Source organism: Hippopotamus amphibius, chromosome 9 (genome assembly GCF_030028045.1).
Source record: "Hippopotamus amphibius kiboko isolate mHipAmp2 chromosome 9, mHipAmp2.hap2, whole genome shotgun sequence".
Taxonomy (NCBI): Eukaryota; Metazoa; Chordata; class Mammalia; order Artiodactyla; family Hippopotamidae; genus Hippopotamus; species Hippopotamus amphibius.
Genome location: NC_080194.1, coordinates 26,866,195 through 26,893,376, shown reverse-complemented (window position 1 = coordinate 26,893,376; position 27,182 = coordinate 26,866,195). Strand labels below are relative to the sequence as shown.

Below are 27,182 nucleotides of genomic sequence, written 5' to 3'. Positions count from 1 at the left end.
CCTGGTTGGCTAGCTGGTGACACAGCCATTCAGTCCTCTTGGGAAGGCTACTTTCTGAGGCCCTCTGGCCAAAGGCCTGCTGCCAGTCACAGTAGAGAGAAAAGTGCTATAGCTATGGGGGCAGAGCTATAAATGCCACCTAGGGAAGCCTAAGCCCTGGGGTCTGGCCTGGTCCCTATTTCACCTGAGGGCCCTCCTCCTGCAGAGGCCAGGGCCTGGGGGTGGATGTCAGGGCTTCGGGTCTTTCCCTGTAGGACCAACCCCCTGCCTGCCCCCCACCTCCACCCCCCGCTGCCCTGTGCTGTGTCTGTCCCTCACCTGAAACTACAGCTTGGCAATTAGTCACACAGACTAGCTCCAGAGTCCTTCCTGGTTCAGATGAAGACATTGATTCTGGGAGTGTCACTGGTTCTAGAGTCCTTTGTTTGTCCCAGGGGTTTCCTCTGCCCAGTCTTTCCAGAAGTCTTGTCTCTTCCTCAACATATTCCTCTACACTTCCTCCACCCCCACTCCAGAGCCTTCTCCTTTGGTCCTAGTCACCAAGACAAGAACTCCTTCCTGTCCAAGTACTATATCCAGCTACCTGATCAGGGTACCTCAATATCCTTGAACCAGCAAACTACATGCTCTGGGTGCTGAGAATGAAATCCCAGGAGAGGTTGTGGCTGCCCTAAGCATGGCCTTTAGGAACCCTTCGTCTTGCTGAATTGAAGGCTGCTGGGCCTAAACCACCACTGGAGACAGAGCTGGGCTTTGTGTCCCTACTTGCTAGGGACAGGCTGGAGCCCTCCTCTGCTTCTCACGTTCCTGGGCGAGGACTGAACCCTCATTCCCATGTGCTGGGCAGAAAGGAGGTCTGTTCCTTGAGCCCTGACGCTGGACAGGCAGCGTCCCATCATTCCTGTCTGGTCAGCCCATCCACAATGCCTCCTGAATCCTTCTCAGGCCAACGCCACAACCTGACAAAGCAATTCTCTGGGGACACGTTGGGTGGGTAAAGTCGCTTTATTAAAGGGTCTTTGTCAAAAGCCCCCCATTTCTGAACCTGTCAGATTGGCTTTGGGGAGAAGTTTATGCGTGTCTTTCCTTCCAGTTTCTCTCTTGGTCCATGGCTTCTTGAGATCCGGCTTCTTTGGTGGCATCTGGGGAAGAATCAGTGACCCTAGGGCGCTGGCCCAGGGCAGGGAGGGCTGGCAGCTGGCAGAGGGCCAGGGAGTGGCCGGCTCCACAGCCCACACGGAGTCCCAACAACGACCGAAGAGCCGGCACGGGCTTCGGGGCCCAGATGTTGGCTTCAGTGCCGTCCCCACACATGCCGTGCTCGTTCCAGCCCCAAGAGTAACACATCCCACCTGTGAGGGAGAGAAGAGACTGCTGTAGGCACGGTTCTGGGGAACAGAGCCAAAACACTCACCCTGGGGGTGCAGGTATTGCCACAAACCCCAGTTTACACAGAAAGAAACCAAAGGTCAGCCACACCTGGGGGCCTGCTCGCCATCCCTGCTTCCTCCACCAACTCACAAACCTGGCTCTCCTCCTTGGCCCCTCCCACCTACCCCAAACCTGGCTCTCCTCCTTGGCCCCTCCCTCAGTGTCATCTCCCTACCCCCACACCTGCATCTCTCTTTCACACTCCTTCCCTCCCTCCTGCCCTCTCTCTTACATACACACACACACACACACACACACACACACACACAAAATCCTAGACCTGCCAATTCTGCCTCTGAGAGTCCCTCAAATCCTTCCACACCTCTCCATGTCCACTGCCATCACCCTGATCCCAACCCCATTTTCTCTCACCTGGGCCACACCAACAGCCAACGAACCAGGTTGTTCACCATCCACTCTGATCTTCAAAGAGCATCAAGATCATCTCTGAGGATGCAGATCTAACCAGGTCACTCCCCTGCTTCAACCCTCCACTGACTTCCCACTGCCCTTAAAGACCTTTCCTTGCCTGTGAGGTCCTGACTGATCTGGTTCCAGACCAGCCTGCTGGGGTCCCCGTGCACAACTCTCCCCCACCCCACTGCACACCAGAACCCCTGCCTTCCCTCAGTTCCTGAAATATGCCCTGCGGGGCCGGCCTTTCTCTCCAAGTCCTGGCTTTGCTGGGCTCCACACCCTCTCATCCTTCAGATTCTGTTCAAATCATGCTCAGAGGCCAGATTCCCCGGCACCCAGTCAACCCGGATTCTTGTCATTGCCCTTGTACTTCCCCTCACAGGCGGTGGAGAGATGGTCTGGGTCCCCTCCTCACCAGACTGTCTGCCCTACAGTGAGCGAAGGAACACGTACATTCTGTTCACTGCCCTGTGTCTAGCACAGTGCCTGGTCCTCAGCTGCGGCTCAACAAGGGTTTGCTGACTAGATCAAAGACTGAAGAACTCAGAGTCCTACAGCTAGTCTCCAGGCCAGCATTTGGGTGCAGGTCTCTCTCCGATAGCCTGTGATGCTCCCACCCCATCATAGCACCTCCTCCTTGGGTTTTGGACCCTTTTCCTGGAGTCTAACTAAACTCGCTCACACTTTTCTGTAGTTGTTTTAAAAAAAGGTTTTTTTCTGAATATTAAAGTAGCACATCTTCATGGTAAAAGGCGGGGGGAGGGGGGGAGAAAAATATGGATAGGTGTAAAGAAAAGCAGACTTCCAGAATCTTGCCCACTGCTATGAATATGTTAGATATCTCTTTCAAACCTTCCATTTGTGAAACCTGTAAATATTTGTGTATATATTGTCTTGCTTTTATGCCTTAATAGCACGTTTCTCCATAGAACTGCGAATTTTTCAAAAAGTTAAATTTACTTGAAAAAGCTCAATATGCAGAAAAGTACAAAAAAATAATTTAACAGAAAGACGTATTCCCCAATCAGATTTAGAACGTTACTTAATATTTTGCCACATTTGCTTCAACCTTTAAGAAAATAAATCAATTTTAAAGACGCAGTTTAAGACCCACCTCCCATCCTTGGCCCTCCATCCATTCCCTCCTTCCTGGAAGTAACCACTATTTGAAGTTGGTATACATTACCTGTGTGCTTGTTTTATATTTTTCAACATACATGTGTCCTTAAATAGTATGTAATATTTTTAGTTTGTTTTAAAGATTTACATAAGTAGTGTCATTTGAAACGTATCTTTTGTTGTGACTTGCTCTTTATACCATTGTTTTTGAAATCTATCTCAACTGATAGTTACAGATTTAGTTCATTTAACTGTGCATAGTATCCCATTATGCATAAATCATATTTTTCTCATCTATTTCCCTTCTGATGGACAGTTCTTGAATGACGATAATTGTTGCCATTTTATTATACAGTATAATATATAAATATACCATAATATTTTACAACAATACTATTACTATTGTTGCTACTATAAACAGCATTGCAGTGAACATCCTGGAACACGTCTCCTCGTACAAATTGGTGTTTGTGCAGGTTGGTCCCTAGAAGTGTGAGTGGAATCACATATTTACATTTACCAGGTGTGGCCGAACAGCTCTCCACTGGGCTGCCGTCTCATCTTTCACCGTCCCATCAGCAATGGATATGAATTTGTTTCTCTCTCTCTTTGCCTTTAGACTCTTGCTATTCTGATTAAATACCTGGGATTAATTTGCATTTTCTTGACTACTAGGGAGATGGAGCATCTCTTCATGTTACTAGCCCTAAATTGCTTCTTCTATGCATTGTGTGTTTACATTCTTTGCCTGTTTTGCTCTTTGGTTGTTTGCCTCTTTCTTACCGATTTGGAAGTGTTCTTTGTGTATTCTTTTGTTCATATAATTCTTCCTTATGAGCAATGCATATGTGTTCTCCCAGAAGTCTGTGGTGTCCCTTCACTTTATTTATGCTGTCTTTTGTTATACAGATTTACTTAAAATGACTGCCTAATTGCCCATTATGGAGATTAAACAATTTCCTTAACCTATATCCTATTACCAGATAGATAGGTTGTTTCTAATTTTTCATTATTTTGTATAATATTCCTATAAACATCTTTGTGCATGAATCTTTGTCTACATCTCTAATTATTTTCTCAAATTAGATTCTTAGAATGAGAATTCCTGGTCAAATGGTATGGACATTTTTGAGATTCCTGAGTATTGTTCTGAGTACTGGCAGAATACATCTCACAAAGGCCACTTGAATATAACCACAACAATCCGGGAATCTCTGTATCACTCCAGCATTGCCAGTATCTATTAGTTATCATAATACTTAAAAAATCTTTTCTAATTTGAAGACAAAAACAGTATCTCATTATTTTTATTTGTACTTTTCTGACTCCCACTGAAATTGAAAAATAATTCTTATTTTCCTCAGATATTTATATTTCCTTTTCTGTGTATTGTCTGCTTTTTACCTTTTTCCTGTTTCATACAGAAGAGTTCAAGTGCTCAGACCCAAGAGCCAGATGGTCTGGGTTCAAATCCCAGCTCCTCCATTTATTAGCTGTGACCTTGGGCAAGTTACTTAGCTTCTCTGAGCCTCAGTCCCCTCATCTGTTGAATGGGGATAATAATAGTACTTTTATCAAGAAGCTTATACATACTTATTCATTTACAAGGATTAAATGAGCAAGTATTTATAAGATACATTGTATAGGAGTCCACCCTTATGTGCAGGGGGCATGCCTGAAACCATGGACAGTACCTATACTAATGCACATGTAGAACGTACAGCATGGATGCGCTGGACCAAGGGCTGATTTATGTCCTGGGTGGGACGGAGCACAACAGAGCAAGATTTCATTACACTACTTGGAATGGCACACAATTTAAAAGAGTTGTTTATGGCTGGAATTTTCCACTTATATGGTCTGACCATGGTTGACAGCAGGCAACTGAACCACAGAAAGCAAAACCATGGCTAAGGGGGCACTACTGTACTCAATAAATATCTGCTATTGTTGTTGTTCTCAAAAGCCTTACTGTTTTAAAGATTTTTTTTTAAGAATATTAATTCTGTGCCACATCTGGCATAACAATTTTTTTTCAGTTTGATTTAAAATTTTGTTTTGGGTCTTTTGATGTAAAACATAAATTTTATGGTTCTAGGTAGTACAATTTCTTGCTCTTTTATCATTTCTTCCATTGCGTGTAAGAATTGAAAGCCTACCCCTGTCCGGATCAGAAAATATTTTTTTGATTTTTTTCAATGGTCTGAGTTTTTTAAAATCTTTATGTTTCACTCACTAACCACTGAAAATCTGTTTTGCAGACCACTCTTTCACAGAGGGAGGCTGGCTGGCCCGGGATTACCCTTCTCTTTCCTTTTCCCTGGTAGGAAGGCAAGCATTAGCCAAAAGCTTAGGCTTGGGGAAACACAGATGTCTGCCTGTTTGGCCCATGAATGAGGAAATGCACACAGAGAGGATGAACCCCAGGCCACAAGTCCTGCAGTTAATCAGGAGTTTCAGCCAGGTTGATCTGAGGCACAAGGTGGAGAATGGAACAGGCTTGGTACCTGCGGGCCTAGCTCAGCACCTGGCGTGGGCTTTGTGCCCGGCCCTGGTGAGTGGCACCAGCTGACAGTCAGCAGGAATGGGGGTGGGAGGAAGGTAGCACTGACCTGCCAGCAGGACGCGGCACGACAGGCAGCTGGCAGGTCCCTCTCCTCCTGCCAAAAGCAACGCTCTGAGGAAGCCGCGTTTGGGGCCGGGGTAGCCCACTGGGTCGAGAAGCCTGGCAAAGGCTCAGATACAGCTTCACCCGATACTTCCAAAGAAGCTGACTCGAGGTTAGGTGCTTTATATTCTTTATCTCATTTAATTCCAACAACCTTGCGAGGCAGCCATGTTTTATAGATGGTTCTCATTTTATAGTTAATGAAACTGAGACTCTAGAACCTATGCGATGTGGCTCCAGCATCTGTGCTAAACTCTGCGTATTCTATACCAGGGCTACCAAATTTATTCTGTAAAGGCAGGCAGTAAATATTCTAGGTTTGATGGTCTCATTCAGTCTCTGTTGAATATTCTTATTCTTTATTACAAGCCTGTAAGAATCACTCTTATCTCGCAAGCCCATACACAACAGGCCATGAGTAAGATCTGGCCTGTGGGTTGTACTCTGTCAGCCCCTGGTATGTATATAATACATCCTGCGGACTGTGGACTGTGCTACGCTGTGCTGGGCCCCACATCACCAGACAGCTGTGTGACAACGGTACTTCTGTTCCCACCTACCTCACAGGGTTGCTAGGAGGAGGCCTGCCTGTGCTGATATACACTTAATGCCCTGGCACAGTGCCTGACACGTGGTGACAGCTCACACCCATGTATGAAGCAGACCACAGGGAGAGAAGGAAAAGGCAAGGAAGGCCATGCTAGTGGCAAACCTTCCCAGCAGATGGGAAGGCCTAGGGCAGAATGACAAGTCAGGGGTTCCCCAACACTTTAAACAAACCTCTTGTAGAAAAAAACCAGGCTGCTGAACTCCAAGAGTGAAAGATGGGCTATTCCTGTAACAGAAGGACTCACACAGAAAAGTTTAAAGTTCTGAGTTCCTCCAGCATTTTAGGAGATGTTCCACCCACTCCCCACTCCACCCCCCACACTTAGGGCCACCTATTCAGGAGCACAGTGAAGATGGGAAGGCCTTCTGGACTCAGCAAGATGCTACTATGTGGGCTGTTCTCACACAGAGGTGAGAGGAAGCACAGCCCATGATAAGCCTCTTCATAAGCTAACTGGAATACGGGACACCCAGTTTTCAAAACAAGTGGGTTCACAACGATTCCTGGCGTTACACAGCGCTCTCTGCAGTGTGCCTGAGATCCCACGGGACTGATCTAGATCCCTGTTACTGGCCCCAGGACACATGGCTGAGCCTTGGGTGGAGAGCTCATGCTTACAGAGGGATTCCCTAGCCTCTTCAGAATCAGGTTCACAGGGCTCAGTGGAGTTGATCTAGGCTGTGACAAGTGACGAAGCTCACGGCCCACCACACTTGCGTCAGCCTAAGAGCCCTGCAGGCAACAGAACCTTGGGGCTGGCAGGGTCCCTGGCACAGGCTGGACACAGTACCCAAATCTGTTCCGGTCCTGTGGCACCTGCCTGAACTTTTTGGCAACGTGGGTCCTCACAGGGCCTTATAGAGCTGGGACTGCGGCCCAGCTCTGGGAAGCAGGCAGCGTTTCTGCTGGAGGGTCTTGCCTAGGAGGGGTACACACCTGAGCAAGTGTAGCAGAAACTCCTGGTTGTCCCTGAACCACAGAATGGAGACTACATTTCCCAACCTCTCCTGCAGCTGGGCATGGCCAATGAGGTGCACACTGAAATGTTCTGCAGTAGCTTACGGGACCCTTCCTTCAAAGACAGATGGCATTCTGCCCTTTGCTCCTTCCTCCATCCTGTCACTGGAAATGTGGATGTGATGGCTGGAGCTGGAGCTGCCATTTCTGACCATGAAAATGAGGGCTACAACCGAGGGACGGTGCTTCTCAGTTACATACAAATGTTACCTTAATTCCCATAGCAACTCTCTGAGGTGTTCTTGCCTCCACTTTACAAATGAGGTAACCAGGCTCAGAGAGGTAAAAGAACCTGTCCATGGCCACGTGGCCATCCTGGTCAGGACTAGAATCCAGGACTCCTGAGTCTCAGGCTCCTTCACTTGTTCCAAAATGGTAATAAAGTCACTGAATACTTCATGTGTGCCGGGCTCTGTGGTAAGCACTTTATAGGTATTAATTCACTGAATCCCCACAACAAGCCTGTGAGGTACAATCTCACACACCAGGGAGGTGGTATGAACTGTGCAAGGTCACACAGCTGGTGAGAAGTAGAGCTGGATTCAAACCCAGGCAGTAGGTCTCCAGAACCTCTTCTGTTAACATACTGTCCTCTCTAGCAGAACCCCTGTTCCCCAGGTAATGAAGAACAGGTACAGAGCCATGGCCCACCTGTACAGGGACAAGGTCAGTGATGGAAGGCAAGAGCTGTAGCTGGTGAGAGGAGGAGCACTCTGCAGAGGACGGGAAACCTCCCCGCCCTTGTGAGTGCTGGGGCTGAGGCTGAGGCCACTGCAGAAGGCCCTGCCCCACCCCCACCCCCATCTGGTGGGGGGCGGGAAGAGAAGAGAGAGGGGTGGTGTGAAAAGTCAGGCAGCCAATGGTTCACCTTGTCTCCTGCCTGTCAAAGGCCTCACAGGGACCTAGGGCACCAGGCAGAGAGACAGGAGGGGTGAGGTTTGAGCACCTCATGCAGAGGAAGTCTCTGGATTTGGGAAGGTGGTCAGTGTCAGTGTGGACGGAGCTGGCCTTGGAGCCGGACAAATTTGGGAGACACTTCTGAGTGTCCAGCCACTCAGGCTCATGGGTTTCCTACCCTTTGGGCAGTAGTTTGTGGTCTCTAGGTCCTGCTGTGAGCAAGGAATTCAGGTCTCCTGAAGTGTTTTGGGTCCAGGTGGCAACCTCAGGACAGAAAGAAGAGGTTCAGGTCTTGACCCTCTCTTGCTTGGACAATTACAGCAGCTAGTTTCTGCTGAGATAGCTGGCCTGGATAGGGGAAATCAGGCTGAAACACAGCGTGGACTAGGTCCTCCCATGGACAATTTCCTGTTTCCCTACCACCTGCGATGGGCCTCTGAGCTGGCTCCCAAGGCCTCCACGGTCTGTCCCTCTTGGCCATGTCACCCCTCTTTCCTCTGTTCCAGCTCCACAGGCTTGCTGTGTCTCCCCGAGTTCACCCAAGCCTTTCACACAGTCGTGATTTTGCTCAGATGAGTCCATTTATCCTGTCACGTGGATGCCTCTTCTGGCTTGGGCCCTATACTGGACACAAGACCCTGAAGAGGAAAATTCAGTGTTCTGCCTGGGGCTCCCAGGCCACTAGGGAAGACAGCCATGGGGAACAATGATTACAGGGCCCGATGGCACGTGTATGCAAAGAGGCTGGCACAACAGTGTTTACTGTAGCATTGTTTGTAATCGCAAAAGACTGGGGGGAACCCCCAAAATACCCGTCAATGGAGAAGTGTGTAAAGAAACTATGGTTTGACCGTAGTATTAAATAATATATGGCTATTAAATATAATGATGTGGTACTCTGTGGCCTGACATGGGAAGATATCGCAGACATTTTTAAGAGAAAACAGGTTGCAGAACAATATAGAGTATGATTCAATTTGTGCAAAGCCACTTTCTTTATATTTCTGCAGGTATAGATCCTGAAGAATACATCCCAAATGGAGAACAAACAGTCTCCAAGGAAGAGAGGGAGAAATGGAGGAAGGGCAACTGAGATTTTTTTTGTTGTGTGTTCATATATTTTAAAAAGCAATATTACGGGATGATGATAAAAAAAATAACTATTTCTAAGGGACAGAGGTATAGCAAGGAGGAGAGGATGATATGCTCTGTTGCAGAGGAGGCAGGTGTCACTTAAAGTTTCAGGGATTAATTCCTAGCTGGGTTTTGAAGGATGAATAAGAGTTCACCAGTCTTAAACAGAGGATACCCACTGACATTTGCCCACTCCGAGCAGCCTTCACTGGTCCCGATGGCATCCTGTTTGCTGCAGAAATGAACTGTGGTCAGGTGTAGGGCTGGGTCCTCTTGGGCTGTTGGAAGGCTGTTAATGTCCCTTCCTCTGAGCTCTTAAGGTACCCAGAGCTCTCTAAGCACACACAGCACACTCCTCCTGGATCTAGAGGTGTTTCTATTGGTAACTGTGAGCTGGGGATGGGAGCCAGGTGCTGTGAGCAGGACATGCTCATCAACCAGCCCTCAGGCACACGGTACAGGCACTCAGGACAGAGTTACTGAGTGGAAGTGAATACATCTGGGCCGTTCCCCTGCCCACAGTCTTTCTGAGCCTCCTGCCCTGTCTGGGGAGCAGCAGGGGAGGAGCCCACACACAAAATGCTGAGATCTGATGCCATCAATTTCAGCCCTGTGCCTGGCTGCTTGAATATTCCCTGATCTGTGGCCAGAGTTGCCTGCTGACCACCGGTCTCAAGAACAGAGCGTTGTGAGTCTCTGTCCCTGGTCACACTGCCTAGCAGAGGGGCAGAATGGGCTAGAGAATGGCTGTGAGGTCAGCAATCCCACTGGGCCAGTCTGAGGGAAGAGGCACTATCAGTGCAGGACCCTTTCAATAAGTAGCCCACCATCGCTCTCCGGGGCCAGTGATGCCCTCGAGGCAGGATCTGAGGCGTCAGGAAGAAGCCACTCCAGAATCAGGAAGCAGGGCTGTTACTCTGGAGATGTGTTGGGATTTGCAGCCCAAGGTGCCTCCGGGAAGGTTAAGTAGCAGCTGGTAGGCCTGAGGTCCCTCCCAGACAAGGACCCACGATAGCACTGAGAATGGGGTGAGAGGAAGAGATGGAGGATGAGGGCCGAAGGCAAGGAGGCCAGAGAGGAGGCTGCGGCCATCCAGCGGTTAAGAAAACATGAGGGATATTTAAAACACAGCCGGAATCTGGCCCCTTCTCACCAGCCCATCACCTCGCACCGGTCCTACTGCAAGGGCTTCCGAACTGCTCTCCCTGCTGTTTCTGTTGTATTCTCTACACAAAACCTGAGGGATCCTGTTAAAAGCTGGCACGAAGTCAACATGGCACTGCTATGTTCAGAATCCTCCAATGCCTTCTCCTCTGACTGTGATAAATAATAGCTGACATCCAGCTTCCTCCTATCACGTCCCATCAAGTTCCACCTTGCTGACATCACCATAGCTACACTGGCCTCCTTCCTGTTCCTCAAACAGTACTGGCCTCAGGGCCTTTGCATTTGCTATTCCTGATATCTGGAATGCTCTTGCCCTGATGTCCACAGGTTCACTCCCTCATGTTGTCAGGTATTTGTTCGAATGTCACCTTATCTGAGAGGCCTTCCCTGAAAACTCTATATGAAATAGCAGTCTACACCCGTCCCCACCTCTGTCTCCGCACCTGTTTTATTTTTCTTTATATTTTTTTTAACTGGTAATTTATTATCTTTCTCCTGACCAGAACACAAGCTCTTTGAGAGCAGGACTCTTTGTTTGCTGCTATTTCCCAGCAACTGAAACAGTACTAACAGTGTATTAGTGCTAATGCCTGTTGTTTGAATGAACGGACACAAGGATGAGTGAATGCATGAATGGCTAGCAAGAGCACGGAGCTGTCCTGTTCTCCCCCAGAGGCTAAAAGAAAATCCACAGACGTAGGGCAGAGATGCCACAGGCAGGCTGACTTCTACTCACCATCAGGAGGAACGCCATGAAGACTGGAAGGCCGCCCTGGAGAGCGAAGGCACCCTGGCTGCGCCAGAGGCCCCGAGCCCCCAGCTGGCGGGGGCATTCCTATAGCAGGCGGAGTCTGGGATGAGGTACAGCAAAAGTCTTTCTGAGCCTGGAGAATTTGTGGGTGGGTACGGATCCATATGAGGGAGAGAGAGAGAAGGAAGGTGCAGGCAGAAGAGCAGGACACACACCCAGGTCCTCAGGCTGGCTCCCTCGGACCCAACAGAGGAGTGGCCTCGGTCCGGAGGATAAATAAAAACAGGTTGAATTGATAGCTTTGCCCTCAGAGGTCTCATTCTGAGGCTGCAAGGCTGGGACTGCTCTAAAACCTCTTTTAGAATCCCATAGCTTAAAAGGTTGTTCAGTTTTCTCAGTAGCTCTCTATCCCTTTACATCAGGGGAAACTGAGGCTCAGAAGTGGGGCAGCATCGCGCCAAAGGTCCCCACCTACATACCTTCCCACTGCTCTTTTCCCCTTTGCATCACAGCAGTTTGATGGTTAAAACAACCCAGTGAGGGAGGATTTGGAAGGGAGAGAACGCTGAGTCTGAGACAGGTTCAGAAACAGCCAAGCTGGGAGAGGCCAACTGCCCTGCCCCCACCCCTCGCCCCTGGGAGGAGGCGGCGCTGTGGCTGCGGTGGCTGTGCGGCCTCGGTCACCTGCGGAGAGAGCGTGCTGCGGCACGGTGGCTCCACTGGGTGACTATTCTTAGATCTAGGGAGCTAGGGATGATGGATTTAGAACTTACGAGGTGGAAACGTGTTGGCCTGTTTTATAAACAACTGAACTCCTCCCCACAGACTGTCTTTCTGAATTCTGTGTTCTCTGTCAGAACTGCTGGCTTTCTGGGCTTCTTGGCTGCACTGAGAAGGAACAGAAAAGGCAACTCAGCCTCTCGAGCGCCTACTATGACCACGTATTGCGCTAAGGGCTCTGCGTGACCCATCTCATTTAACAGGGCAGCCCGGGAAGGAGGTATTTTGATCACACTCTGTAGATGAAGAAACAGAGGCTGGGAGAGGTCCCAGATGAGCACGCCCGAGGATGTGGCTCGAGGGCGAGGCTGTGAATGAGGAGGCCTGAGGTGGAGTCTGGTGCTGCCGGCAGGGGTCTGGCTCTGGAGATGGGGCCGTAAGGGCACAGCAATGGTGCCTGGGGAGTTGAATCCCTTTAAGCACATGACTCGCCTATCCTCTAAGACCTTCCCTCCGGGTGATGTACCATCCCTCTGTATAACCTGGTGGCCTGTCCCCATGGCCAGTCAGGGGCCTCTTCTCTTGGTAGGTTCCAAGTTGTAACCATCCCTCTACAAGTACGGGCCCCATGCTGGCCAACGGCTCTATCTAGATGCATACCTGGTCCCAGAGGCTGCCTGTATCAGTTTAGCCTGAGGCCACATAAGCTGTGTGGGAGTCCAAGTCCGCTGACTCTCCCCACAGCCCACGTCCACCCTTAAACTGTTTCTGCAGGAGCTGCTGTACTGCGTCTCCCCCCAGCCTGGCCTGGGTGCTGGTGTTTGGACCTGACTGGAAATTACAAGATGTTTCCATCAAATGTCTCTGAGAGGCACCAAGAGAAGGGCAGGGGCACAATGTTGCTCTGGGGCCCGGAGCCGCCGGCCTGCTGTCGTTCCTGAAACCTGGCCAGAGCAGAGCTCTCGACACTGTTCTCCCCACACCTGTCTGGGAACCACCAAAGTGCAGGAGAGGAGGCGGCGAGCTAGAGCAATAGTGCGGGTGGGTGTCAGGTCTGTTCTGGAACCCAGCAGCAGGTCCAGAAGGAACCACATGCAGATTAGGAGGTCAGGGCACTGGAGTCCACTGAGAAGCCACTGGGCGACACAGACCTGAGAAGCAGTTCTCCCTGTGCTTTCCCGTCACTTCATAAGTACCTACCGAGTGTATGCTCTGGGTTGGGTGCTGTGCCCGATTCACCCCAACCCACTTGGTACACAGTGACCAGGCTCCCACATGGTACAAGTGCTAGGTTGGGAGGCGGCCACCCATCCCACCATGACAGCGCAGGGAGACGGGTGCCCTGGAAAAGGTACGCCCAGAAAATCAGCAGCCAATTCTTCAAAGGGACCAAATCCCCTTGGGCATAGAGTCTGTCTCTTATTTATCTTTTTTTTTTTTTTTTGCGGTAAGCTTCTATTGAACTTCATGCCATTAAAAAGATTATAGTACAAAACAGGAAACAACTAAGGAATTAATACTTTCAATTTATATTAATGCATTTTTTTCTTTAAAAAAATGTTATTTTTCAGAGCAGTTTTAGGTTCACAAAAAAACTAAGCAGAAAGTTCAAAAAGTTCCCTGCCCCTAAACACTCACGGCCTCCCCACCATCAACATCCCTCCCCTGAGCAGTGCATCTGTTACAATCAGTGAACCTACACTGACACATCGCTACGACCCAAAGGCCATGGTGTACATCAGGGGTCGCTCTCGGTGTTGTACATTCTATGGGTTTGAACAAACGTATAAAGACATGTATCCACCATTGTAGTTTAATTGCCCTAAAATTCTTCTGTGCTCCACCTATTCATCTCCGGTTTTATCTACCAGCGATGAATGAATGAGTGGATGAATCGTTGTAGAGTGCCCGGAAGGTTCAAGCATGGCTCTAGCGGGGGGGATACAGCACAGACCAAAGCCCAAGGCTCCTGTCCTCAAGGGGCTTACGTTCGAACGGGGGACCAGCAAGCAAGCAGACAAACAAATCCAGCAAGTGGCCAGTGGTAAGAGCTATGAAAAACTAAAACAGAGTGATATGATTAGAAGGACAGGCGGTAGGAAGTCCTCTCCAGTAAGGTGGCCTCTGAGCTGTGACCAGGTAGATGTGGAGGAGCCAGCCATACAATCACCTGGAGGAAGCGCTTTCCAGGCAGAGGAAACGACAAGTGGGAAGGAGTTTTGCCAGTTCCAGGAACAGGCAGGAGGCCAGTGGGGTCTAGGGTGGAGAGACAGGGGAGAGGCAGGGCTCCGCGGGAAGGGGAGGCAGGGCCTCGGGAAGGCTGGGGAGAGGTCAGGAGTGTGCTGTGAATAGGCTGAGAAGCCACTGGAGGGTTTTAAGTAGGGGGTGATCAGGTCTGACTTACATTTGAAAAGGTCACTTGGTGAAGGACAAAATGGAGGGAGAAGGCCCATTGCTGAGGGCCAGGCCGGGCTGGGCGGTGCTCGGACGGGGCCGGTGGCAGTGGGGACAGAGAAACAAATGGATTTAGAATGTATTTTGAAAGTAGGGTGTGTAGGACCGGCTGATGGAATTTCACGGGAGTGAGTGAAAGAAGGGATCAAGATGGATTCCCTGAGCGATGGGAGGAGAGTCAGGATGTTTATTAAGGTGAGGAAGTCCGTGGGGAGGGACCGGCTTGGGGAGAAATTCAGGAGTTTTGCGTTGGACACTTTAAGATGGAAGTACTTATTAGAAGTGAATGAATGACCTGAGTGAGAGGCGGGAAACCGTGGGAATAACAACAGGCAGGAGCTGCCAGGTGAGCAGCAGCGAAGCTCAAGGTGGGTCACGGTGTGCGTGTGATGTGATGGGGCCAACATGATGCCTTCATCATTGAATTCCAGCTTCTTGAATGAAGCACTCGACCGGGACGAACGCATACTACATGGGCTAATATATAAATTTCTTTCCTGACTGTCCCTGCTTCATAAAAATACACATAACATTTTTGAAATAAAATTACCACTTTGGATGATTACAACCCACCAGCCGGAGTTCTCCCACTGGTCCCGTGGGAAGCAGCATTCTTCCCTCAGCCTGGTGCGCAGCCCAGCTGCTGGGCTGGGATACACAGGCGCGGGGCTCCTCCCCTGAGCCAGGGTGTCAGCGGATGAGTGCTGGCATGGGGAAGGCTGCAGCCCTGCCACCAGACCCTCTTTGGGATGCTTCCTAACTCCGGGGTGTGTGAGGCCACCCAGAAATGAGGGCCTGGAGGTAGGCAGCTCTGAGAGACCCTTCAGCCCTGGCCCTGAGCAGAAACGCGACTGCAGCCAGGGAGGCCTGGATGATGTCGCTGGGCTCCCTGCCGGTGTGACTGTTCACGTCCCCAGCAGGGGCTACTCAGCCTCCTGTGGGCTCAGGCCCAGGTGACAGACTCCCCTCCCAGACAGCGGGGCTGGAGGCTCTAAGGCTGAAGCCAGGCATGTGTCTCCAGGGTGCATATCCTCCAACGGCACCCTAGCCCAGAAGAAACTCCAAAGCCTGGCTCTTGGCCTCTAAGGTTCCACACCATCTGGTCCCCAGCTCCCTCCTTCCACGGCTGCCACTCTTGTCCTCACTCCCTCCTCTCCGGCCACACCGGCCTCCTTGCTATTCCTCCAGCGTGCCAGGCATCCTCCCAGCGTTCGCTTTCACACTGGCTGGTCCCAGTGCCTGGAATGCCCCTCCCCAGGTATCCACACAGTTCTTTTTCTCCCTCCCTTCATTTGGGTCTTGGTTCAAATGTCACCTTCTCAGAGGGCCTTCCCTGACCACTCAACCCCATCCTTCTACCCCTCACACTGCTTTATTTTCCTTCCCAGCATGTCACACCCCATCATAAACCTATTTGTCTGTCTCTCCAATAGAATGGGCAACTCCAAAAGAGCAAAAAATTTCATTTTGTCCAACTGCTGCATCCCCACCACTTAGAACAGTTACAGGTACATAAAAAGTGCTCACATCTGTTCTAGGAGTGAATGGGTGTCACTTGCCCCAAGAAGAGCTCATTTCCTTGAGGGGAAGCCAAGTCAGAGAGCTCAGCAGGCTGTCCACAGGGGTCACCAAGCCAAAGAACCTGGAGTGGGTGTGCGTGGAAGGGGGCAGTCAGGACAGCCCATGTTGAAGGCACCTGCAGTTCAAAGGGCCCCGGAACCCTAACTGTGGGGGAAGGGAGACATTACAGCTAAAGACCGGACAGACTCCACCTATGCTCTAGGACCAACCAGGTCCTTGCACAGCCCAGTCAGCTCTTTGCAAGAGCACCAGCACCCACCCAGCTGCCTGTAGGCCAACCCTCCCCTTCCTGAGATAAGGAGGAGCCAGCTGGGCAGTGTATATTCCAAGTCCTCACTCACTGGCCAGAGAATCTGAAAGCAATTGTTGCTCAGTAGCTGTGGAACCTGACAGATTTGGACTTGATCTTGCCTCTGTCACCTACTGTGTGTGTCTGAGCTTCAGTTTCTTCATCTGTAAATAAGGACCATCATCTTTCTTTTACTTGTTTTTTTTTTTTTTGAATGAATAGGTAACGTGCCCAGCCCAGAGTCCATCACGTGATACACGCCCAGATGGCCCTTGCTCCTGTCCGCATCGCCCCATCCGCGGCTGGGCTGGCCCCGTGCCTCTCGCACAGAATCCATTCCTAGCCCTCCTTGGCCCGCTCTGTCTTGCTGCCAGCTGCTGGTAAATTTGAGAGAATCCCCAGTGCAGGGGCACATGACACAGGCATGCCATCCCTCCCTCTTCCTTCCTCCCATCCCCCAGACCCCTTGCAAGGAACAAGCAGGTAAGATTTCACACAAGTTCAAGCCGAGGGTTCTGATGAGTGTTTGTCTGAAGTGTCCTGACAGGCACAAACCATGACGCATTGCTATGGAAACCGTTCTGTTATTCTTCGCTGTGTCATTTGTTTTCTGGCTCAGCTGCAGTTGTGGTGCAGGGGAAGGGCAGCAGATGAGGTACAGGGGATTCAACTCCTGGGGGGGCCTATGCTCCCACGGGGCTGTGTGACCGAGGGGAACTCCCCGCTTCTCTGTGGGCCTTACCTTCCTCACCTCGAAGAAGTAGGCCACTGTTTCTCAACCATGGCCTGATGACCATCTGTACTTGCTAACAATCAGAGTCCTGGCAGCTGCCTCAGACCAACTGTCAGAATCTCCCGGGGAGACTGTGATACACGCCAGAGTTTGAGAACCACTGGTGTAGGAGTTAGATTAGCTGAATTGTTTTCAATTTACCCAGTAGGTAAAACAGATAACACGGAAGCTATGCTGGTTGGAGCAGGGGCGAGGTGCTCAGAGCCCTGTCAACGCCACCTCCCTCTACCCCCCACTGGCTCCATGGAACTCTAGGGCTTCCCAGAGCACAGTTTGAAAACCACTGGACCAGATGGTTTCTAGTGCCTTCCCACACATTCACTGATTCATTCAGTCACCGATATTTATTAGGTGCCTTCTGCTTTCTTTTTGCCAAGTAATAGTTTGAAGTACATAGTTCTTCTACTTACTAGATGTGTAATCTTGAGCAAATTACTTAATCTCCCTGGAGCTCGAATTTCTCATTTGCATTGGGAAACTAATACTTGTTTTCCCTACGTCACAGGATTCTTATAATGATCAAATAATCAAATGAGAACACCTATGAAGAAGTGGTTTGTTACCTGGAAGAGACTCTACAGATGCCGACAACTAGTATTAGTAATACCTCTAACTATCTGAAGCCTGTAGAACTAAATTAAGTCCTTAGAGGCCTCTTGGATTGTTATTTTCCTACTCTCTGTAGCTAAAATTCCAGAAAATCCTACAGGGCATAGGGGACCACTGGTCTAAAAGCCTCCATTTAAAAAACAGCCACCTGCCTACAGGGTTACTCTGAGGTTTACGAATATTACTCAGTTATCTTCTCAATAGAACATTTCTGTATTACGCAAATTTTCTTCAACAATCATATTACTTTTATGATCAACACTTTAAAAAAACTAACACTGTTGAAAACATTGTCTGATGTATATAGTTCTTTCAAAAAACTTTCTAAAACTCTGATGCTTTAAAATGAATTCAAATGAGGCACCTAGAGCAAGGGCAAACGCCAGGCCGGGCAGGGCTGCAGCGTGGCTCTTTAGGAGCAGCTCGGGGCGGCTCTGCCACCAACTCAGCACGTGCTCTTGGGTGAGTCACCACCTCTCTCAGGACTTCCGTTTCCGCACCTATAAACTGAAGGCAGTAGCTTTACTGATCTCCAGGGCCCTTCCAGCTCTGATGGTTAGTGTTTCAGGATAATGGCGTGTATTGATACTTCCCCACACACCCAGGCTGTCATCCTTAGCACATCTGGACCTGCAGGGGCTACAGCCTTGCTGAGCTTGAGGTGGCTCAGGGAGACCTCATCGGCTGAAAACGTCTCTCTCCCCAGTCACTAAACTGGAATCTCAGACTTTCGAAAGCACTCTCAGCCTCACTACAAACCCAAAGCAGGAAGATCAGGGAGTGAGCGCATCGAGGAGAGAGGTGGCTCACTTAAGAACCGCACCCCTGAAGGTGATGGGGGCCGTGGCCAAAATCAAGGCATCTGAGTCCAAGCCCAGTGCTCCTCACCTTACTGGCATCACAGCCCAGGAAGAACTGCAGACCCAGAGAGACTTCATCCAGTGGGAAGACCACCAGAGTTGGGGTCAGAGGACGGGACCGCACCCCTCCTCTAGCCCCTACTGCTATGTGCTTTCGGACCAGCCACTCCCTGCTACCGAGCCTTAGGGTCTCCCCCGAGACCCTAAGGGACAAACCCAGTGCTACAGTGAGGCTTGTGTGAGTGTGAGTGGAAACATATATTATAAAGCTATACGTTAGTTACCAGTAATACCATATATTGTGCCCAAAGATCAAGAGGAAATGACTCCATCTGTCCTTTAAGAAACCCACAAGCCGTGGGCCACAGGGCTGGGGAGTACGGGACCTGAATGGCAAGTCACTTTACTGTGCGGCTGAGCTACACAGGACAGACTCTTGGACTGGCCTGGTTCTAGTCCGATGGAGACCAAACAAGCACCGTAGCTAAAAACATTCAACAGGAGAATACAGCCCATCCATGTGGACAGTTCTTTATTCCAAGCATTCATGTGCTCATCCAGTCAACAAACATCTTTCTAATATCAATTCTGGACAGAGTAGTATTTGGGTGCCTCAGGTGTGCAAGGAAGGAGGAGGAGGAATGAGCAAAGATGAATAAGATAGTCCCCATTTTTAAGGAATTCTCGGTCTTTTAATTACTGACATTTCCTGAGCTCTTCTGTAGACCAGGAACTCTGCTGTACTACTTCCACGATCTCATTTCACACCCACAATACCCCAACAGGGTAGGAATGGCCAGGATTCCTATTCCACCCCTAAAGAAGTGGAGGCTCAGGCTCACTGGAAAGCTACGTGATACAATTAGGACTCGAACTAAGGTCAGTCTGTCTCTGGATCCTAAGCTCTAACCTGTATGTTCCATGACCCCTGTATTTCTGGGGACCCCAGGCAGACACCTTCCTCTCTGGGTCTCGGCTCCTTCTATAGGACGTAGAAGGTCAGCGACTCTAGTGGGCACATGAGATACTGCAAACAACACGAACCATGACAGAAAGCAAGAAATGTGCCCCTGAGGTGCGGTGAGAGGCGTGGAGATCAGGTCCCACACTTCAGGAGAGGAAGGCGTAGGACATAATCTGGATGGAATGAAGCCAAAGGTTGGGCTTATGCCAAACAGGGTTCAAATCAGCAGGTCTCAGAGAGGCAGAGCCGACACCTGCCCACCTCCACCAACGTCCATTCTCCCACCAAAGTGAACTGCCCACGCCATCCCCACGCTCTAGTTACCTCCCCAGGGAGGCCTCTGTCACACTGTCCCCCTACATTCCCCCCATCTCCCCTTTTTTTTCTCCTCTGGGAGTTCTCTTCTGATCCTGCAGCTCTTCCCAAGAGACTATAACAGACATTCAAATTCCATTACATCTAGAAGCCCTCACATCAACGGAACAGCATTTTCCTTTAAGATCCTGGTAACTTGGTGCATGGCTCCTTGTCTTCCCAATTTGCTTCATCTCTAATGGAGAAAGAGCAGTGGCCCGTCTCCATCTGAATGTTTCACAGCAGCAGATGCCAGTAAGGTTGCCTGGAGAGTCTGGAAATGCCATGTTGCCATGGTAACAGCAGGCCAAGGTTTGGGATGCTTTATCCCCAATGAGCTGTCCTGGCAGTGCCACACCAGGCCGCTGGTGGAATCTTCCTTGAGGAACAACAATAACAACAAAATCCCATTAATGGACCCAAAACTGCTCCACTAGTGCTGAGGTTCAGTGCCTGCAAACACACTTGTGGACCACTCCCACAGCCCCTCAGCTGCGAAGGAGGCCTGGCCCTGGCTCTCTGCACTGTGCCTTGCTCAAGGGGTAAGATGGTTTTTAACTGGCTCAGCCAACAAAGCAGGCCCTCCCCCACTCCAGCCCCCAAATTACCACTTCTCTTGTTTGATGCCACCAACCAGGGATCTGCCGGCGTGGACCCTGGCAATTAGCACAGCATCTACATTTGTTGGGGAATTAAGAGCCACCGATTAGCCTAATTCCATGCCATTTACGGGCAGAAAGTGTCAGCCTGAGATTGGCTTTTCCAAATGGTAGCCCAGAGGGAGGCATGATCATGGCTTGAGTTTGAAATGGAGGCAAGGGCCTGGTGGGCCAGACTGTGACCCAGGAGGGGAGGCAGGACTCACCTCCGGGCCTGAGGACATGTCAGCCATTGCCTCCCCTAGACCTGCCCGCCTAAGGGAATTGAAGCCCAGAAGAAGGTGTTTCCAAATTGAGGTCATGCCTATCTCCAAGTCAATCCTGACCAGAAAGGGAGCCCGTTTCCCCTTGACAGCGTCCCTGCTGAGTCCCAGTGGGAATGCCCGGCCATAGGACTAATGGCTTCCAGGGCGAGAGGCCTGAGTCACACTCTCGCTGGCTGGGCAGGACCCTGACACCCTGACTAAACTCTCCTGCCATCGCACCACCTGAGCCTTTTATCTGAACCTTTTAACTATCCCCCAGGTTGCTCTCTGGCTAGAGCCACTTGGAATTTGAATGCCCAGTGATAATTACCTTAAGATTCCTTTCTCAGACCCCTTGCCCGTCTGTTGGAGGACCTCAAATGGGCCCTCCAGGATACTGACATTCCCAGGATCATACAGGCCTCTACACCTTGGACAGCTGACCCCAATCCACATGCAGGAGGAGTCAACTCCACAGCTGAGATGGTTCCCCTGGGTTTCTACCCTCTCCTGCCAGTCTGCTTGTACACAGAATAAAGGTGTCATAAGCACATGGAACTAGCTAACTGAATATGTGCCCACAGACCCCATGGAACTTCCAGAACCTCTAAGGAAATATACAGACATTGAGGCCTGGCTGGACAGGCCTTGGTGACTGAGCTTCCCTCATGCAAACTCTAGCCTGCTTGAAAACAGAGACCCAACCAGATCTTTCCAGCCACTCATAAAACATTTATTGAGTTGTATTTGGTACATGCCATCAGGGGTATAGGATGAACTGTTCGTGGCATCTGCCATCAGGTCTACGGGACCAGCAGAGACTTCCTAGCAGAAAAAGAAAGTTGGGGGAGAGGGGAAGAAGAGCATTCCAAGTGGGAAGCACAGTGTGAACAAAGGCCTAGCAGAGGAGGTAGATTGAGTCTGTAGAGCTAACGGTGACAGTTCAGTTTGGAAGAAGTGTAAAAAGCAGTAGAAGGAAATACATTTGGGGTGATAGGTAGGGAGCATATCATTGCCGATGGCTCAGGAAATACAACCCTCAAAATACCTGACTAAAGATTTGGACTTTATTCAGGAGTCAAGCAGAAGCCACTAAGGCTTTGGGCAAGAGAGCAGCAGAATCAGAGCTGTGCTTCAGAAGCAAAATCTGGATAATGTTCATCACTGCCACTGCCGTCGTGATAGATAACGATCACAGAGCCCTGACACTGTGCCAGGCACTTTTCTAAATGTTTCAGACTGAATGTGGAGGAGGGACTAGGGAGACCTGTTTGGAGACAGGAGGATGCAGAAGAGGCAGGGCTGGAGCGACACAAGGAGGCATGATCTGTGAAGCTGTGGGTATGGGGGGGAGAGAGGATCAGACTGCTTTAGCCAGAAGACTGGGAGGATGGAGGTCACCTCTAGGTCTAGAATGTGTGATTCTTTAATGTCAAGGGTCTGGTAGATTGAATCTAGAATCTAACCCCAAAGACACAGTTGAAATATCCCTCTTGTCACCCTGAGTTCAGAAAAACATTTGGAGAGGCAGCTCTCCCAGGAAGACTTACCCTTTCACACTCTGCCCTCGTCCTGCTGACTGGAGTGAGAAGGAAGAGACCGAGAGAGGGGTGACCTCTCCTGGCTTTGACCCTGTGTCTTCCTGGGGGAGGTCCTTCTGCCACGATATACATTAGACTGGGACCCCCAGGTAGGGAGGGAGCCCTGGCTTCTGCCTGCCTCGTTTGCTTCTCTGTCCTGCAGGTACCACCAGTGCCCCAAGCTCCTGGGGACATGGGTCCTCAGGAGGAGGGCAAGAACCACCTCCTCAGAGACTGCTCTAGTGAGCAGGGCCTCCCACCTTGCTCCACCCTCATCCTGTGCTCTACAGTCTCTCCTGTGTTCATGTACCCTCCTCTCCTATCTCTCCAGGGCAAGGCCAAATCCTAGCCTGGCCTTCAAAGCTCAGCTCAAGTCCTCCTTCCTGTAGAAAGTCTACAACAATCACCCCTTCACTGAGCATTTAGAATGGAAGTTTCAGAGCAGGAAGGGAACACAGAGATCATCTGCCCAACCCTCCCAACTGTGCAGAAGAGGAAACTTGGGTCTGGAGAAGGGAAGAACTTGCCCAAGACAGGAGAAGAGCTATGACTAGATTCCCTGGACAGCCGCCCGTGACCTTCACAGCTCTGCATTATTTCACCTGTCCACGTCACAGACTGTGAGACTGTCTGTGGGGACCATGACTTCTGTATTTCTGCATCCTCCTCAGTGCTTAACACAGGGCCCTGGACTGCTTGGGAAAGAGAATCTTCAGTAGCTGCAGGCTCCGGAAGGAAACAGGTCCGAAGGAAAAGCAAGACACAGGTGAAGAAGGGAAAAAACCCTCCTTCCAGCAATCCTCCACTGTTCTGGGATGCCAGCCAAGCCCAGCCACTGGACTGGGGGTGGGGATAGAGACGATGCATTCAAAGGGACTTTTGTATCCAGAAGAGATTTCTGCCCCCAGCGCTGGCGTTCCAGCCCAGAGCGTCCTCTGCAGCCTCCAGAGGCTGGCAGAAGGGTTCACGCTAAGGTCAGCCTCCAGCCTGAGGCACTGGTGACGGTGGTAGCAGCAGCTGAGGGAAGATTTTTCTTTTAAAGCTGAGTCTTCAGATTTTTCAAGCAAAAAGAACCCTTCAAGATCACTCCATCCAATTCCTGAATTTTTCAAATAGGGAAACTGAGGTTTTGGTAAGGAAAGGGATTTGACCAGGTCATACAATTCACCAGGGTCATAGCCAGGACACAGTCCAGGCCTCCTGATCTCACCCCAGGGCTCTCTGCAGGGCACCTTTTCTCAGCGGGGTCCCATACAGGTGTAGAAGAAGAGCACCTGACGGAGAGAAACGGCCACCAGTAAGTTCTACGTTATTTTTTAAAATGTCAAAACTCAATTACTGGATTACTGACAGACTAGTGAGGTGGATTTAAAGAAGAGTATTGGGTTTGACTAAGTCTCCAAGTGAAGAAGCTCCTTGCTTGAGATTACAGAGCTAGGAAAACGTGGAACCAAAACTCAAGCACAGATGTATCTGCTCCCAAAGTCCTTCCTTTCTCCACTGGCTCACGCTGCCACACATGCTGTCTCTGTGCTCAGAACAGAGGAAGGACGGACAGGCAGACATCCTGAGAGGTCCGAGGAAGCATTCCATCAGACAGACACTTTCTGGGTGAGACCCTCTTTGCCCCAGGCCCTGTGCTGGGCACTGAGGACACAGAAGAAGCAAGATCCAGGGGTGCAGAGACTAAGAGGTGACTTCCAGGGAGATTCTAAATGAGCAGCGATCAAGATTGAAAGAGAAACAAACCCAGTTCTTTCAATTCTGAAGTAAGAATGAGGCTTACATCACACCAACAGGGATCGTGTGACAGCATGCTGGCGGGTCCTGCCTGAAGATGCACGAGCCCCCAACCACGGTCACTGTCGCCCTTGTAGCACCCAGCATGGTGCCTGGCACATGAAGGCACACAAGGTAGAGTTGCTGAGTCGATGTGTGCATAAAGGAGGTTCCTCCCTGACAGGGAGTTGAGATGTAGCTCCAGGCCTTGCAGAGGAAGGGTCTGCCCACCAAGCAGGGTCCTGTGCTCCCTTCATCTGTAGAAGGGGCAGGAGGCAGCTGGCAGGTCCAGAAATGCTGACACTGAGAGGGACAGAGCTTTCAGCTGCAACCGACTTCTCCATGGCAACAAGCTGACAGAAAACTGCACAGGAGACTGAGAAGCCAGTTTTAAAATACAGACACGAAACACCCTCAGTCTAAAATCACACATGCAAAGCAATAGCTCCTGCCTCTCATCCCCTTAGGAGGGGCAGGCATAATCACTAGAAAAGGTAGTTCCTTCAAAACTGCCATCCCCTGCCAAGGGCCCCGTGTGTCTCCCCTCCCACTGTAAACCTTCCCAGAGCTGCCAGGCAGAATCTCTCTCACTTTGCAGTACATGCTTCAGGGCACTGCACCAAATCTGACAAGTGAGGGTAGAGGCTCCGCCAGGGTCTTGGCTGGCCAGGTCCTGCAGCAAACAGGCTATGGCAGCTGGCGTCCTGTTGTACCAGAGCAGTGGTGGCTGCGCTGGGTGGGGAGGAGTAGGAGGAAGTGCAGGGCAGAGACCCCTTTCTTCCTTCTGTCTCCTGATGGTAAATCCTGCTTCTTCCTCCAGGGCTCAGCTGTATTTGCCTTCTCCCCAGGATGACTTAATCAAACACACACCTTCCACTGTAAATCCAAAGCCCTCTGTTTACATTTCAAATATAAAACTTTTCATTATACTTCTGCTTACAGAAGCAGACAGACCATCTGCTTTGCATTACGCTTCTGGTTACTTATTCTGCCCCCCAGTAGAGAACCTGGTCCGTGATAAAGCCTCAATAAATGTTTTCTGAATTGAATCAACAGCATGAGAAAACATTTTAATTTGAGTAGCTAGAGATCAGCCCTCCTTCAGTTTATGGGCGTCTGCTCAGACTACCATCTCCCTCCAAAGCCTTGGTGCTTCGGGGGTATGAAGGCAGTGTTACCCCTGCTCCTACGCTGCTGTCCTTCCTGCTGGGTGCCCCCCACTAGTTTTCTGCCAACTCCAATGTGTTCCCTCCTTACAGGTTCATAGACATCACCACATTCAAAAGCGGACCCCAGAACAAGCTGGACTAAGGATCCTGGGTTCAGTGCCAGCTTTATCACTTCCCGTCTATGTGAACTTAGGCAAGTCATTTAATCTCTTTGAACCTTGCCTGCAAAATGGGAACAGTCCATTTTCCATACCTATATCCTGCCTACCTTGTGAGGCTGGTGTGAGGAACAGAGATGATGAATTGTGAAGATGCTCTGAAAGCCGTAAAGTGGTCTCTGTGCAAAGGTAAGGTGAAGTGCTGCTTCCAGCACCTTATGAAAGAGGTAGCTGAGGCTTACATTCAGGAAGCGACTTGCCTGCAATCACACAGAGAGACTGTGGTGGAGCAGAGTCCAGGGCTTCTAATTCTTGGTCCAGAGCTCTTTCCCAACCTTATGCTGCCTTAGAGATCCCATCTAGGCAGTCTTCAACTTTGGCAAAACCAACTCCATATTCCATTAAAATGAGATGCATTCTGGATTACCTGTGGAGGATAAATCTCTGAACTGGAATAGAGTTCAGCTCTCTACTTCCAGGCAGAATGCCATGGCAAACCTTCCAGGCAGGGAGTTAACTCTTAATACCCCATCGAAACTTTCCTTCCAGTTTCTCAGTTACTGCTAACTAACCCATGCCAAAAAGGTCATCCTGGAAGCTAACACAGTCCCAAGGATTTCAGACTTGCCAGCCCCCACAATAGTGTGAGACATTTCTTTAAGATAAACCTAGATAGACAGACAGATAGGAAAGTAGATGGACGACAGGTATAGTATATCATATTGGCTCTGTTTCTTTGGAGAACCCTAACACAGGTGGGGTTGAGTATTTTCATCTAATTTACCTTATTTAATCCTCCAAATGACCCTGAGAGGTAGGTTTTGCTATTCTGATGTTTGTTCACAGATGAGGAAACTAAGGCTTAGAGAGTCAAGTCCCTTGATAAGGAGGGCTCCAAAGCCCATGCTTTATCAGTTTTACCACAGGGCCATGAAGAAGTAGGATGTCTCTAAAGAACACTGGGACAAGAATTCCTGGCCAAACAGTGCTGCTGATTCCTCTGAGTTCTCCTTCTCAGCGGGGGGCAGTTAATGCCAACAGGAGTTGGGGTATGAATAGGTTTGCTCATTCAAGCAGGAAGACTTGCTTTTGCAAAACACTGTCTTAAGGATTTCCATTCTTCCTGGGAACTGTGTCTGGACCCAGACTTGGGTCTGCATGAACACTTTGGGGTCTCATTACTTCTAAACCTGAGCCTTGAGTGTCAGTCCATGAGTGCGTGGTCTTTTCAGAGATTGCTTCATTTGGCTCCTACCGGGAAGCGGGAAGACTGCTCTCTGCGCAAGCGATGAGCTCTAATGAAGCACGCAGCTTTCCTCTGCCTCTCGAGCTGCCCTTTCTCCCACCCGCCAAAGGTTTCTTACTACCACAGTGTCCCCTGGGGAAGGGGGAGCATTCTTCCCCTGAACATCTTTAGCCTGAGGATGAATGAGCCCTCTTTCCTCCATTCCCATTAATGCAGCTGAGAAGGGGTGGGATTTGCAGGAGGAAGTTTACTAAATGCTAAGGGGACCTGAAAATGAAAGCATCACAGCAATCCAAACACATCTACAGGCAGGCAGGGCTGCCAAGATGAGCCTTCTGACTCTTTAATAACTCTCCCGTCTCTCCAAAGGGCTGGGACATACATCCGCAGCAGCCTCTGCTCAGCTTCCAGTCATCTGAACGTGCAGCAGTTTCCACTTGGTCGCTATCTGGCTTACTGCCTCAAAGACATGGCCTCCTGGGGCAGTACCTCCCAATATGTTAAGGCCCAC

The 27,182-nt window shown here is 50.0% G+C and overlaps 1 protein-coding gene across 6 annotated transcripts in view; it reads right to left on the bottom strand.

The window, feature by feature from the left end:
• Nucleotides 1-989: 989 nt before the first annotated feature.
• Nucleotides 990-27,182, bottom strand: part of SERGEF (secretion regulating guanine nucleotide exchange factor) — a 222,787-nt gene continuing 196,594 nt past the window's right edge. For 3 of the 6 annotated variants that reach the window (XM_057748430.1, XM_057748432.1, XM_057748439.1), the window contains 2 exons: nt 19,955-20,214; nt 990-1,352 (listed from right to left, as the gene is read on the bottom strand). In XM_057748430.1, coding sequence (XP_057604413.1) covers nt 1,023-1,352; nt 19,955-20,214 — 590 coding nt within the window. In that variant the 3' untranslated portion in view covers nt 990-1,022. Of the gene's footprint in view, nt 1,353-19,954; nt 20,215-27,182 lie in introns of those variants that run through there. The other 3 variants (XR_009055425.1, XM_057748431.1, XM_057748434.1) reach the window with 3 other exon arrangements.